This window comes from Geotrypetes seraphini, chromosome 19, assembly GCF_902459505.1.
Source record: "Geotrypetes seraphini chromosome 19, aGeoSer1.1, whole genome shotgun sequence".
In the NCBI taxonomy this organism is placed as follows: Eukaryota; Metazoa; Chordata; class Amphibia; order Gymnophiona; family Dermophiidae; genus Geotrypetes; species Geotrypetes seraphini.
In genome coordinates this window covers 33,833,780-33,846,729 of record NC_047102.1, presented here as the reverse complement: position 1 = coordinate 33,846,729, position 12,950 = coordinate 33,833,780, and the positions used below count along the sequence as shown (strand labels likewise).

The 12,950-nt window shown below is 42.4% G+C and overlaps 1 protein-coding gene across 1 annotated transcript in view; it reads left to right on the top strand.

Moving 5' to 3' along the window:
* Window positions 1-12,950, top strand: part of LOC117352357 (mucin-5B-like) — a 133,121-nt gene that overhangs the window by 101,405 nt on the left and 18,766 nt on the right. Inside the window, exons 31-32 of the mRNA XM_033928789.1 lie at window positions 1-130; window positions 9,882-9,919. Coding sequence (XP_033784680.1) covers window positions 1-130; window positions 9,882-9,919 — 168 coding nt within the window. The remainder of the gene's footprint in view (window positions 131-9,881; window positions 9,920-12,950) is intronic.

Here is a 12,950-nt window from a genome sequence, read left to right as displayed (position 1 = left end):
GTCCCTGTAGTGTCTTTAATATCTACTACTTTTGGAGAAAGAACTACGGAAGAATTTACTACTCCATTAACTTCAGATGCTACCACTGTTCCTTGTTTTTGCCAAATTAATAATAGAATTTATTCTCCTGGTAAGTATGCTTTGATTTTTTAGCATAATGTAATGAACTGTGTTTGTAATGTATAGTATGTAGTTTCTGCTGTTGTTTTTTTCTTAATTCCACCTCTTATATAAACTGCAGCCCTATTACATTAAGCATGGGATTTCTGAAATATCTGTTTTTTAATATATTTACTTTTTTTGAAATATCAAACCAAAGGAACATAAGAATTTGCCAAAATATCATATATGAAAGCATGGGAAAAAGACTTGGGGAAGGAATGGTCCATAGATGAGTGGGGGTAATTGTATCACATCTTTTTCAGACAGCTAGATCTGCCTCCTTGGTGGAAAGTGATATTAAACTCCTGGTACGTTGGTACACTACCCCGATCTTAATTAGTAAATTTATCAAGCAGAGTGATGCTACTTGTTGGAAAGGATGTGGTGAAAGAGGTATATTCTATCATATGTGATGGGAATGTCAAAGGGTCCAGAAGTTTGGGAGCAAGTATTTGAGTATGTAAGCAGATTAATTCAGACTCCACTTAAGCTGAATGCTGAAAGGGCATTGTTGTGAGTAAGAATAGAAGGTTTAACATTATCTCAATCTAAACTTTTGGACTTGGCATTCATAGCTACCAGATTGACACTAGCTCCTCAATGACGTATGTTAAATATACCTACATTAAGAGATATGAGGGAACATTTAGGAATAGTGTGTGAAAAATATAGACTTTAGCCCTTTTAACAAATCAATGGGCAAAGTTTAATGATATATGGGAGAGTTATATTGAATTGGATAAAGAATTGAGATGTATAATATCCTACCCTTATGGTTTTGGAAGCTAGGTCTCCAGGGAGGGAGGGAGGGAATGGGATTGTTTTAATTGTTGTATAGGTAAGATGCATTATTTTTATTAGTTTATTAAGCTTATGAACTATATTTAATGTTAACTGTGTGTTATATTGAGATTATTGTATTAAAATTATTAAATAAAGAATTTAAAAAAAAAAAAAATTGCCGCTGCTGGATCAGACTAGTGATCCATCATGCCCAGCAGTTCACTTACACGGCGGCCCATAGGTGAAAGACCAGTGCCCTATTTGATTCTAGCCTTACTTGCTAACGTTCTTTTCCAGTAGGAACTTATCCAACCTTGTCTTGAATCCCTAGAGGGTGTTTTCCCCTATATCAGCCTCCAGAAGAGCGTTCCAGATTTCTACTACTCTCTGGGTGAAATAGAACTTCCTTATGTTAGTACGGAATCTATCCCCTTTTAACTTTAGAGAGTGTCCTCTTGTTCTCTCCACCTTGGAGAGGGTGAACAATCTCTCTTTCTCCACGAAGTCAATTCCCTTCAATATCTTGAATGTTCCAATCATGTCTCTTCTCAGTCTCCTCTTTTCTTTTTTTTTTTTCTTTTTATTATTTATTTATAGAATTTTACAATATCACCAAGCATCTTGTACAGTAAAGTGAGATCAAACAACATACTAAACTGAAATTCCAAAATTAAGATATACCACAATCATAGTTCAATTGAAAAATAAAAATGATTAACTAAAGTAATAATAACCTAGCTGATCTCACACTAGTCCTCAAAATTATTGGATCCAAGATTGAAGAGTAGAACAAATGTAATACAAATTAATTTGAAAGAAAAAGCCCATGTCTTACTAAAGTGCAGGGAGTTAACCTTCCATGGGCGCTATTGTTGTTATTCCTTTTTCAAGACGTTTCCCCGAGAGAAAACCAATTAATTGAGATGGCTCTGTAAAAATATACTTCAATGATAAATATCTAACCACACATTTACATGGATATCTCAAGAAGAAAATGCCACCTATTTGAGTCACTCCAGGTTTTAAAAGTAGGAATTCTTTCCTTCTTTTTTGAGTCTCTCTAGAGACATCAGGGAAAATCTGAATGTGCTGTCCCAGGAAGTCTTTGGACCTATTTTTAAAGAAAAGTTTCAATATCCAATCCTTGTCTGGGGCCAAAGCGACAGACAACAAGAGAGTGGCTGGAACGGCCAGTTCTCTATCTGATTGTTCTAATATTGCGGAAATGTCCAATGACCTCTCCTGGGGTTCTTCAATTTTTTCTTCTTTAAATTGGGGCTTGGCAGGGAGATAATACACTCTTGTAAGAGGAGGTAAGGAACTTTCAGGAATTTCCAATATTTCCATAAAATACCTTTTCACCATTTCTCTAGGAGAAATTGACAGGATCTTTGGAAAATTTATGAACCTCAAATTATTAATTCGACCATTATTCTCCTGCACTTCCAACTTCTTCCTGAGTATTATATTATTTTTAACCAACAAATCTTGATTTTGTTTCAAAAGCATTAGCTCCTTATTTGTATTTTGTGACTCTGTTTTAAGTTGTGACATATCCTGCTTTAGGACATTTAATTCTTCTTTTTGTACTTTTAATTCTTTATCCAAACTTTTTATTTGGGGATTTAAAGAATTCCCCAAATTTACTACCAAGTCCCATAATGCATCGAGTGTGACTTTAGGTGGTTTTGTAGGTGAAAAAAGTTGTAATGGTGTAGTATCTAAATGTTCTGAAATTAGCTTTACCTCAGTAGTGTCTTGTATTCCCCCAGCCTCTGTTGTCCCGGTCGCAAGTCCTTGCAGAGATAAAATATCACTCTGCGTTGTCATATTCGGCGAGCCCTCCATGCAGTCTCCTCTTTTCAAGGGATAAAAGGCCCTTTTTGCCCGTCCAGTCCCTTTACCATTTATATCGCTCTTCTCTGGACCCTTTCGAATTGTACTATGTCCTTTTTCATGTATGGCGACCAGTGGGTTATTTTCCTATGTTTGCCAGACAGCTTGAAGGAAGCTTCATTATACAGAGTCTTGAACTCCTCCCCTCTTACCTCTGGACTGCCCCATAGGAATCCAGTTTGTGACAAAACATACAGGAGCATCTGTAGAGGACAAAGGCAACAGAGAGGGGTACAGGGATACTCCTCAACAAATAAGTCTAATCTGCTCATAACAAAAAATACAGAAAAATCATAAACAATTGAAACGGGTCATTAAACATAAGGAACCTGAACGACAATACAGTGCTGTAAGAAGATACATCCTGCACTGACAGAAGGGGGTGCCGAGACTAGGGACCCCCAAACTAAGTGCTAAACACATTTGGATGGTACTCTTAGAAAGGCTGGTCAATAAATCAGAAATCTATCTTACCAGTACGTGTAAAGGCAGACATCTGGCAAAGCGGCATAACAAAGGGTGGGTTCCAGGAATAGAGCGTAGATTTACAAGAAAGAAGATTAGCAAAGGTAAAAGCCTAATCTTTTGTTCTTGCACAATCCTGCTCTATTCCTGGACTAGTGGGATGTAATAGAGCAGTCTTGGAGAGTCAGAGTGGGAGTGATGAGCTTGCTACCAAAACAGAGGAACCAAAAGCAGCATCCTGCTTGGCCGCTATATCGATTCTGTAAAACTTGGTGAAAGTATGCAGAGAGGACCAGGAAACATCCCTGCAAATTTGCAGAGAGACCGCTGATGACTCTGCCCATGAGGAAGAGATACCTCTGGTAGAATGAGAGCTCATCAAGAGGGAGGCAGAGGGGCCTTCTTACTAGCCACTATGTAAGCATAGGAAATGCCCATATGGGTCCATTGGGAAATGGTAGCTTTTGAAGCTGACCTGCCCTTTCAGGCAGGACCCACCAGCACAAACAGATGGTCAGAGAGACAAAACTCATTTGTGACTTCCAAGTACCGCAACAGGATCCTGCACATATCCAGAGATTGCACCACCCAGTCCTGGTTCCTCAAACTGGAGGAAATAAAGGTAGGAGGCCAGACCTCTGGGTTAATGTGGAAAGCAGAGACCACTATCGGAAGAAAGGAGGGAACAGTGCTGGAATCCATATTATGCAGAAAGGGATCCTGGCAGGAAAGAGCCTGAAGCTCAGAAACCCTGTGGGCAGAGGTAATGACCACTGGAAAGACAGACTTGATCATAAGATCCATTAAGGATGCTTGCTCTAGAGGCTTATAAAGTGGAAGAGCCAGAAACTGAAGAACCAGAATGAGCTTCCAAGTTGGATAGGGCAGCTGCAGTGGAGGTTGAAGCCTCAGAGTGTTCCGCAGAAAACAGGTAACATCTGGATGAGATGCCAGGAAGCCCCTCGGGGGTTTAGGGCCTAGACAAGAGAGACTGGCAACTGGACTTGGAGAGAAGTCATAGCCAGACCTTTTGTCATGCAATCCTGAAGGAACTCCAGTATCCAGGGAACTGATGGGATAGACACCATGCTTGATAACATTTCCAAGCCTTCACGTAGGCCACTACCATAGGCTTCATGCAGTGGAAAAGGGTGGCAACAATGGCTGATTAATAGCCCCTGTGAACTAAGGCTGCATGCTCAATAGCCAGGTCATAAGACCAAAGCAATCTGGATCCTGCAGTGCAATCAGGCCCTGTATGAGGAGATGAGGATGACAAGGGAGCCAGAGCCCCTGATCCTGCAGTAGCCAAACCAGGTTGGCGTACCATGGGTGCCTCGGCCAGTTGGGTGTGATAAGGATCACTTGACCCCTGTGGGACGCTATTCTTCTCAACAGATGTACAATCATGGGCCACGGAGGGAATACATACAAAAGACACTCCTGCAGCCAGGGCTAAAACAGTGTCCAGGCCTTTGCTTCTGGCCTCGCAATGTCGACTGAAGAACCAATCTGCTTTCTTGTTGGCCGCTGATGCCATGAGGTCAAATGTGGGTCCAGAGTCTATGACTGAGATAATCTGCCTGGACATTGTCCCCTCGGCCATGTGCACATCTGAAAGTGCCACAAGGTGTTTCTACACCCACTGGAAGAGAAGCTGTGCATCCTGGTGCCCCCCTGATGTTGATGTAAGCCACTGCTGTGGCATTGACAAAGAAGACACGGACAGCTTGATACCAGATATAACCCACTAAAGTGGAGGAGAGCCAGTCGAATCATCCAAAGCTCCAGGCAATTGTTAAGACCACTTCTGCTCAAAGAAGGCCCACCAGCCCTGAGACTGGCATCCGTCATCAGGATTACCCACTCAGAAAACCAGAGGGGAAGACCCTTGGACAGAGAGAGAGAGAGAGGGCATAGCCACCAGGCTAGACTTCTCCAAGCCACCATTGTCCAAGGTAGCTGGGCATGCAGTATCCTGCAGTGGGTGCAAATGGGCCTTGGCCCAAGGGACCAAATCAATCATCGCCACCATGGTCCCCAGAACCTGGAGATACTGCCAGGCTGTTGGGACTGGTTGTTCAGTCTCTCGTATGAAGAGAGACTGAACAAATTGCAGCTCTACAGTCTCGAGGAACGTAGGGAGAGGGGAGATATGATCGAAACATTTAAGTACCTCATGGGACGTGTTGAAGTGGAAGATGATATTTTCTTTCTCAAGGGACCCTCGGCCACAAGAGGGCACCCGCTCAAACTCAGGGGCAGAAAATTTCATGGTGACACCAGAAAGTATTTCTTCACAGAGAAAGTGGTTGATCATTGGAACAAGCTTCCAGTGCAGGTGATCGAGGCAGATAGCGTGCCAGACTTTAAGAATAAATGGGATACCCATGTGGGATACCTACGAGGGTCAAGATAAGAAAATTGGGTCATTAGGGCATAGACAGGGGGTGGGTAAGCAGAGTGGGCAGACTTGATGGGCTGTAGCCCTTTTCTGCCGTCATCTTCTATGTTTCTATGAAATCCCTGACCACTTGGTACTACGTTTCCAGAAGGCAGGAACCCCTTATTTTGACCCATGTGGAAATGAACCCCCAGGTATTTCAAGACCTGGGTTGGCTCAAAGTGACTCTTCCTGAAGTTGATCACCCAGCCCAGGAGCTGAAGCAGCTGAACAACTTGGCGAAGCACCTGATGCCCCTTGGACTCCAACGGGGCCCTGATCAGCCAGTCATCCAGATATGGGTGAACCAAAACTCCCAGAGTGTGCAAATGAGCTGCCACCACCACCATCACCTTGGTGAAGGCCCTGGGCACCATCACCAACCCAAAGGGCAGTGCCGCAAACTGATAGTGCTGCTGCAGAACATGGAACTTCAGGAACTTCCTGTGGTCCAGAAAGATGGGACTATGGAGATATGCCTCCGTCAGATCTAGGTAAGCCAGAAATTCCCCCGAAGCTATTGAGGCGATCACCGAACGTACAGTCTCCATCTGGAAACAAGGCACTCTCAGCACTGCAGTGACCACTTTGAGGTCCTCCAGTCTTCGGAGTCTCTCTTTGGCATGGTGAAGTATATCAAGTATCTGCCAGAGCACAAGTCTTGCTCTGGAACAGGCTCTATGGCTGTAATGTCCAGCAGACAGTGGCCTCCACCAGGACCATCTTTTCTGGCTGCCCTGCTGTGGAATCCAGAAAATAATCTGCCAAAGGACAATGAAACTCGAGCTTGTAGCTGTACTGAAGGACCTCTAGGAACTAATGGTCCAAGGTAATGGATTTCTATTCCACCAGTATGGCTGAGAGATGCCCCACAATCCGTGGAGGGGCAGCCACAGGCCTGGCATCAGAATTGGTTCTTAGAGGGCACTGACGAATGGCTCCCCATGGACTGCTGGTGCCGGGAACCACTGAACCTCTGCCTGGAAGACTGAGAAGTGTACTGCCCAGAGCAGGCCCCAAGGCACTCTCAGTACCGCATTGACCATCTGAAGTGATGAAAACTAAGGTGCCCCAATCCCCTGGAGGGTTGGGGCCTGCTAACTAGCAAACATTGGGCCTAGGGTCCTGCACACTAGCCATGAGGTCATCCAGACTTTTGTCAAACAGGAGTTGCCCCTAGAAAGGCAACAAAATCAAGGTCACCTTCGAGAACAAATCACTGGACCACTGTCAGATCCACAACATCCTATGTGCTGAAAAAGAATAGGCTGAAAGCTTGCTTAAATATTTTCAACATGTCATACAGTGCATTCATTATTACGGATGATAACTACTCTAATTTACCATCTAGCCCACCACAAATCGGTGGTCCTTATCTCCCTAGACTTTTCTGCTGCTTTTGATACGGTTGATCACTCACTTCTCTTAGATAGACTGGAATCCATTGGAATCACAAACCAGGTACTTAAATAGTTACAATCTTATTTTTCAAACCGTCAATCCAAAGTAGTTTTCAATAATACTTCTTCAGATCCTTTTGTTAATCAAAGTGGGGTACCACAAGGCTCTATTCTTTCTCCTTTGCTGTTAAGCATTTTCCTGTCCCCTCTACTCACCCTATGTCAGTCCATTGGTTTTGCAGCATTTGCTTATGCTGACGATATCCAATTATTACATCCGCTAAATCCAGAGAATGCTCATGAAATCACAGAGATTAATACCAAACTTAAGAACATAAGAACATAAGAAGCGCCATCTCCGGATCAGACCTTCGGTCCATCAAGTCCGGCAATCCGCACACGTGGAGGCCCTGCCAGGTATACACCTGGCTTATTTTATAGCCAACCATATCTTTATATGCCTCTCTCAAGGAGATATGCATCTAGTTTGCTTTTGAAGCCTAGGACTGTCGATTCCGCAATAATCTCCCCTGGGAGAGTATTCCAGATGTCAACCACTCTCTGTGTGAAGCAGAACTTCCTGATATTAGTCCTGAACTTGTCCCCCCTTAGCTTCATTTCATGTCCTCTTGTCCGTGTCAAATTGGACCATGTAAATAATCTTCTCTGCTCTATTTTGTCGATTCCTTTCAGTATTTTGAAGGTCTCGATCATATCCCCACGCAGTCTCCTTTTCTCAAGGGAGAACAATCCCAGTGTTTTAAGTCGATCCTCATATTCCAGTTTCTCCATGCCCTTCACTAGTTTAGTTGCTCGTCTCTGCACCCTCTCCAGCAGTTTTATATCTTTCTTTAGGTAGGGAGACCAATGTTGGACGCAGTATTCCAAGTGGGGTCTGACCATTGCCCTATAAAGCGGCATTATAACTTTCTCCGATCTACTCGAAATTCCTTTCTTTATCATGCCCAACATTCTATTTGCCTTATTTGCCGCTGCCGCGCATTGTGCCGACGGCTTCAGGGTCCTATCTATCAGTACACCCAGATCCCTTTCTAGTTCACTTTTTCCCAGAGTTGCACCTGACATTCTGTACTCGTATTCCTTATTTTTACTGCCTAAATGCATTACCTTGCATTTCTCCACGATTAAAATCTGGTTTAAGGATACTACTGTATGTCAGCTTTAAACACATCTAAGACTCAAACAATGTTTTTCCCTTGGAGAGAAGGTATCACTAAATGATCCAATTCTCCTGGATAATTTTCCTCTTAACTGTATTGCATCAATAAAAATTTTAGGAGTTATTTTTGATAAAAAATTGACATTTCACCATCACATAAGCTCTGTAATTAAATCCTGTTTTTTTAAGCTCAAGACGATCCCGGTCGATTTCCAAATTCCTGGAACCGAAATCTTTTATATCTCTTTTGAGATACGGAGACCAGAACTGCATACAGTATTTGAGTTCCGGTGTACCATAGAGCGATACAAGGGCATTATAACTTTTTCATCTTTGTATTCCATTCCTTTCCTCATAATTCCTAACATTCTATTTGCTTTCTTAGCAGCCGCCGCACATTAAGCTGAGGGCTTCTATGTATCCTTAACAATGACACCTAGATCCTTTTCCTGCGCAGTGACTCCTAGCACCGAACTCGGCATCACACAGCTGTAGTTCGGATTCCTCTTTTCCACATGCATCACTTTGCACTTGCTCACATTAAACGTCATCCGCCATTTTGACTCCCAGTCTTCCAGTCTCACAAGATCCTCTTGCAATTTAACAACTTTGAACAACTTTGTGTCATCAGCAAATTTAATTATTTCACTAATTATTCCCATCTCTAGATCATTGATAAATATGTTAAAAAAAAACAGCCATCCCAGCACAGACCCACTATTTACCCTTTTCCATTGAGAACGTTGACCATTTAAACCTACTCTGTTTTTTGTCTTCCATCAGTTCTTAATCCATAATAGGACATTACCTCCCATCCCATGACTTTCTAATTTCCTCAGAAGTCTTTCATGAGGTACTTTGTCAAATGCCTAGAACTTATATGCACAGGATATAGCATACTATCAGATATGCGACTAACTGACAGCAGTTAAGTGCAGACATTTCCACCAGCTATTGAGCTAGATCATAAGTGCTTGTGCATAAAGATAGGCCCAGAACTGTGGATGTATGCTAGTATTCTATAATAGCAGTTTGTGCATATAATTGCTGATATAGAATTCATGCTTAGCGCGCATCATCCTGGTGTCTGTAAGAATTCCCCACCTAGGGCTTGATTTTATATATGTTGCCTAAAAAAATCAGTGCCAACTGGCAGACACTAGGCGTGATTTTTTAGACGCTCAGCACCAGTGCGTGTCATAATTTTTAGGCACACCCAGCTAAAACCAGGCCTAAATGTCTGCACTAAGTTAGGCGCTGACCAGTTGCTTGGTGCATAACTTGCCTACGATCTGACCCGGCCATGCCCCCTTTTAGCTTTGCACACAGAACAAGGCACATAACACTTTTGTGTGATGCGTCTCCTCACTTCTAATTGATTCAAATTGACACGAACAGGCGTACAGGTGTAAAATACCAATTAGTGCTAATTAAGCCAATTAATTATGTGTGCACACACAACCTTAGGCACCATATACAGAATTTGGGGACTAGTACAGTAAACTGTGTCTACTGTAGGATCTTATACCTTATTTTCTTTTTCTTCCAACAGCAACAACAGTCTGTATTATCAATGGTACAGTATACCAGGTAAGAATATCAATACTGCAAGGATTAGCTCCCTCATATATGTGTTCATTGGTTTATCAGCTCCAATTTTCTAGTCTACTTGTTCAAAGGAAAAACAGAGGAGAGGGAATCATAAGCACAACGAGCAAGGAACAGCAACAAAAACTGCCCAATGGATCCCAAGAACAAAATGATTGGATTGATTGATTGATTGATTGATTGATTCGTGATTTGCTATATTGCTTTAACTGTTAAACAGAACTAAGGGCTAGAATCACAAAGCAAACCGCTCGTGTACCGATCGGTTTGCGACCCCCTTAGCGACCCCGGCCCGATTCACTTACCTCTCTGCTGACCATCCTCCGATCCGTGCATGCAAATGAGGGCAACGGCAAGCAAAGTAGACAGGGACACGATTCACTAAACAAAACCCTGCAACACCGACTGGGCTGGCCGATCACAAAAAAGCAACTGCTGAAGCCCTGCTCTCTGTCCTGTCAACCCCTATCCTGCAGCCCCGAATGCGCCTGCCTGCCCCGAACGCGCCTGCCTTCCTGCCCCGAACACGCTGCCTGCCTACCTCCCTTTCCTGCACTCCAAGCCCGTGGTTTTAACCCGCGGGCTTCAGCGGGTTAAAACCACGGACTCCAAAAAACAGGGGCTCCAACAAAACGATCGCCTATTTAAAATAAATAAATAAATAAATAAAAATCTACGCCAGCCCTGAGGTCCAGCGCATGCGCAGACCATCTACAGATGGTCTATGTATGCGCTGGGATCGCTATCGAGCGATCCAGGAAGGCAGATGGGGGCATTCCTCCAATCACCCCCGTCTGCATATTGGGGCGTCAAGAATTCATTGGACCTGCCCAGATCGGGCCTGATCGGGCAGGTTCGTGAATCTAGCCCTAAGTGGTTCACAGGCTAGATGAATAATAGGAAAGGAACTTCATTAATTAATAGGAAAGAAAAAAAACCAATACTACCAGAAAAACAAACATGCCATCGGGGGAAACAGGAAACCAACAGGCGTATAATAATGGGTGATTTCAATTGCCCCAAAATTGACTGGTTAAATGTTACATCAGTGAGTGCTAGGGAGGGAAAATTTCTAGATGTCATAAATGCTTCTTGGAGCAACTGGTCCAGTCACCGACAAGAGGGGGAGCTATTTTTGATTTGGTCCTTAGTGGAATGCAAGGTATAGTACAGGAGGTAACTGTGTTGGGTCCGCTGGGAAACAGTGTTCATAACATGATCAAATTAGAACCTGGAGGGATGTAGCAAAAGAAATCTACTGTTGCGGTATTTAATTTTTGAAAGGGAGGCTATGATAAAATGAGGGAAATGTTTTGGGTTTTTTTTTTTTTTTTTTTATAAATCTTTATTCATTTTTTAAACTCACAATAAGTATAACACAAAATACAATCATTTTATACTTTAACATTACTTATTATATCATCAAATTATAGCTCTCCTCAAATATCTCCCCTCCCTTATATGCAACAATTAATCATAAGCCGAAGAAATCATAAAATATTCCCACCCTCCCACTCCACCCTAGGCGTGTATGAACAAAAGGGAATTAATGTTTATTCTATGCAGGAAAATGGTTAAAAGAAGCTATAAGGATCAGTTGCAAAGGTTAGGACTGTAAACCAGACGTGGATGTTTTTTAACAATACCATCATGGAAGCCCAGACCAGATGTATTCCACGTATTAACAAAGGTGATGTTTCCCATGCATTACACGAGGTTCAAGCTACAGCGGTGTCCCGCAGTCCATTTTCGGCATCTTTGCTAAAATGACATGGGCTTTCTTTCTCTCTTTCATCTTTAAAATGATTTGGGATAGTTTGATGCTTTGGTATGTACCCTCTGCATGAAAGATAGTAACCATCAAACCACAACAGACCTATAGCGCACCTCACTTTTATCTCTAAGGTTGCAGAATCTCTGGTAGCAGATCATTTGAACTCCTTCCTTGAAAAGAAAGGAATTCTTCAGCCCAACCAGACAGGTTTTCATGCAGGTCATAGCACTGAGACAGCTATAATGGGTATGGCTACCGATGTTTGGGAAGCGTTCAATGATAGTTCTGTTGTTGTCACTAGACCTGTTAGCGGCATCTGATGTAGTTGATTATCCGCTTGCATTGTATAGGAATTCCTGATATAGTGTTACAGTGGTTCTACTCTTGCTTAATCGGGTTTATTGGGTGCGTAGGGTACAGATTATTCCTATACTGTACATTTTCTCTTCCCAGTGGAGTTTCCCAAAGATCTTGTCTTGAACCTACCTTAACGTCTTTCTATTACATCTACCTGCATTGATTCAATAATTGGGCTTAGTGCCTTAAATTTATGCAGACGATATCCAAATATTGGCAACCTTTGAGACATGGGATGCCCATCATTATGTTTAATGGATTCTCATTTCTCTCAAGCGACCCACTGGCTTTGCGCTAATAAGATGCAACTAATTGTACAGAAGACGAAGACATTATTTTTTGGTAACAGTAATCAGCTGGTGAGTTCTTTTCTCTGCCTCTTTGAGGAGTTCAGATTCTACTTTGTACTGCAATGAAGGTTTTTGGGGGTATGGCTGTCTCAAAACCATATTTCATCAGTAGTAAGGAAAAGTTTATGTTACGGCAGCGTCATTCTGTTCAGCAGTTATTGAATAGGGGGCACTGCAAATTTTATGCACACATTAGTTCGCACTCACTTGGATTATTGTAACTCTTTATAGGTTTTACTAAAGGGAACCTAAATGGCTCCAGCTGGTTCAAAACATTGCAGTGAAGTTGCTGCTTGAAGCAAGGAAGTCATTGGTTGCTTTTAAGATTATGGCGCTGATTTATTTACATTCCATTACAATTTACTTATATACCCCAGGACCATGAAGTTCTATGTGGTTAACAAAAGAAATTAAACAATGAGATGGATTAACTTAATTACCTAAGTACTGTATTTGGTAAACAAATAAGTTTTCAGATGCCTCCTGAAATCCAGGTAGTTCTCCAAGCTGGTTCCCCATCATTTCTGTCGTA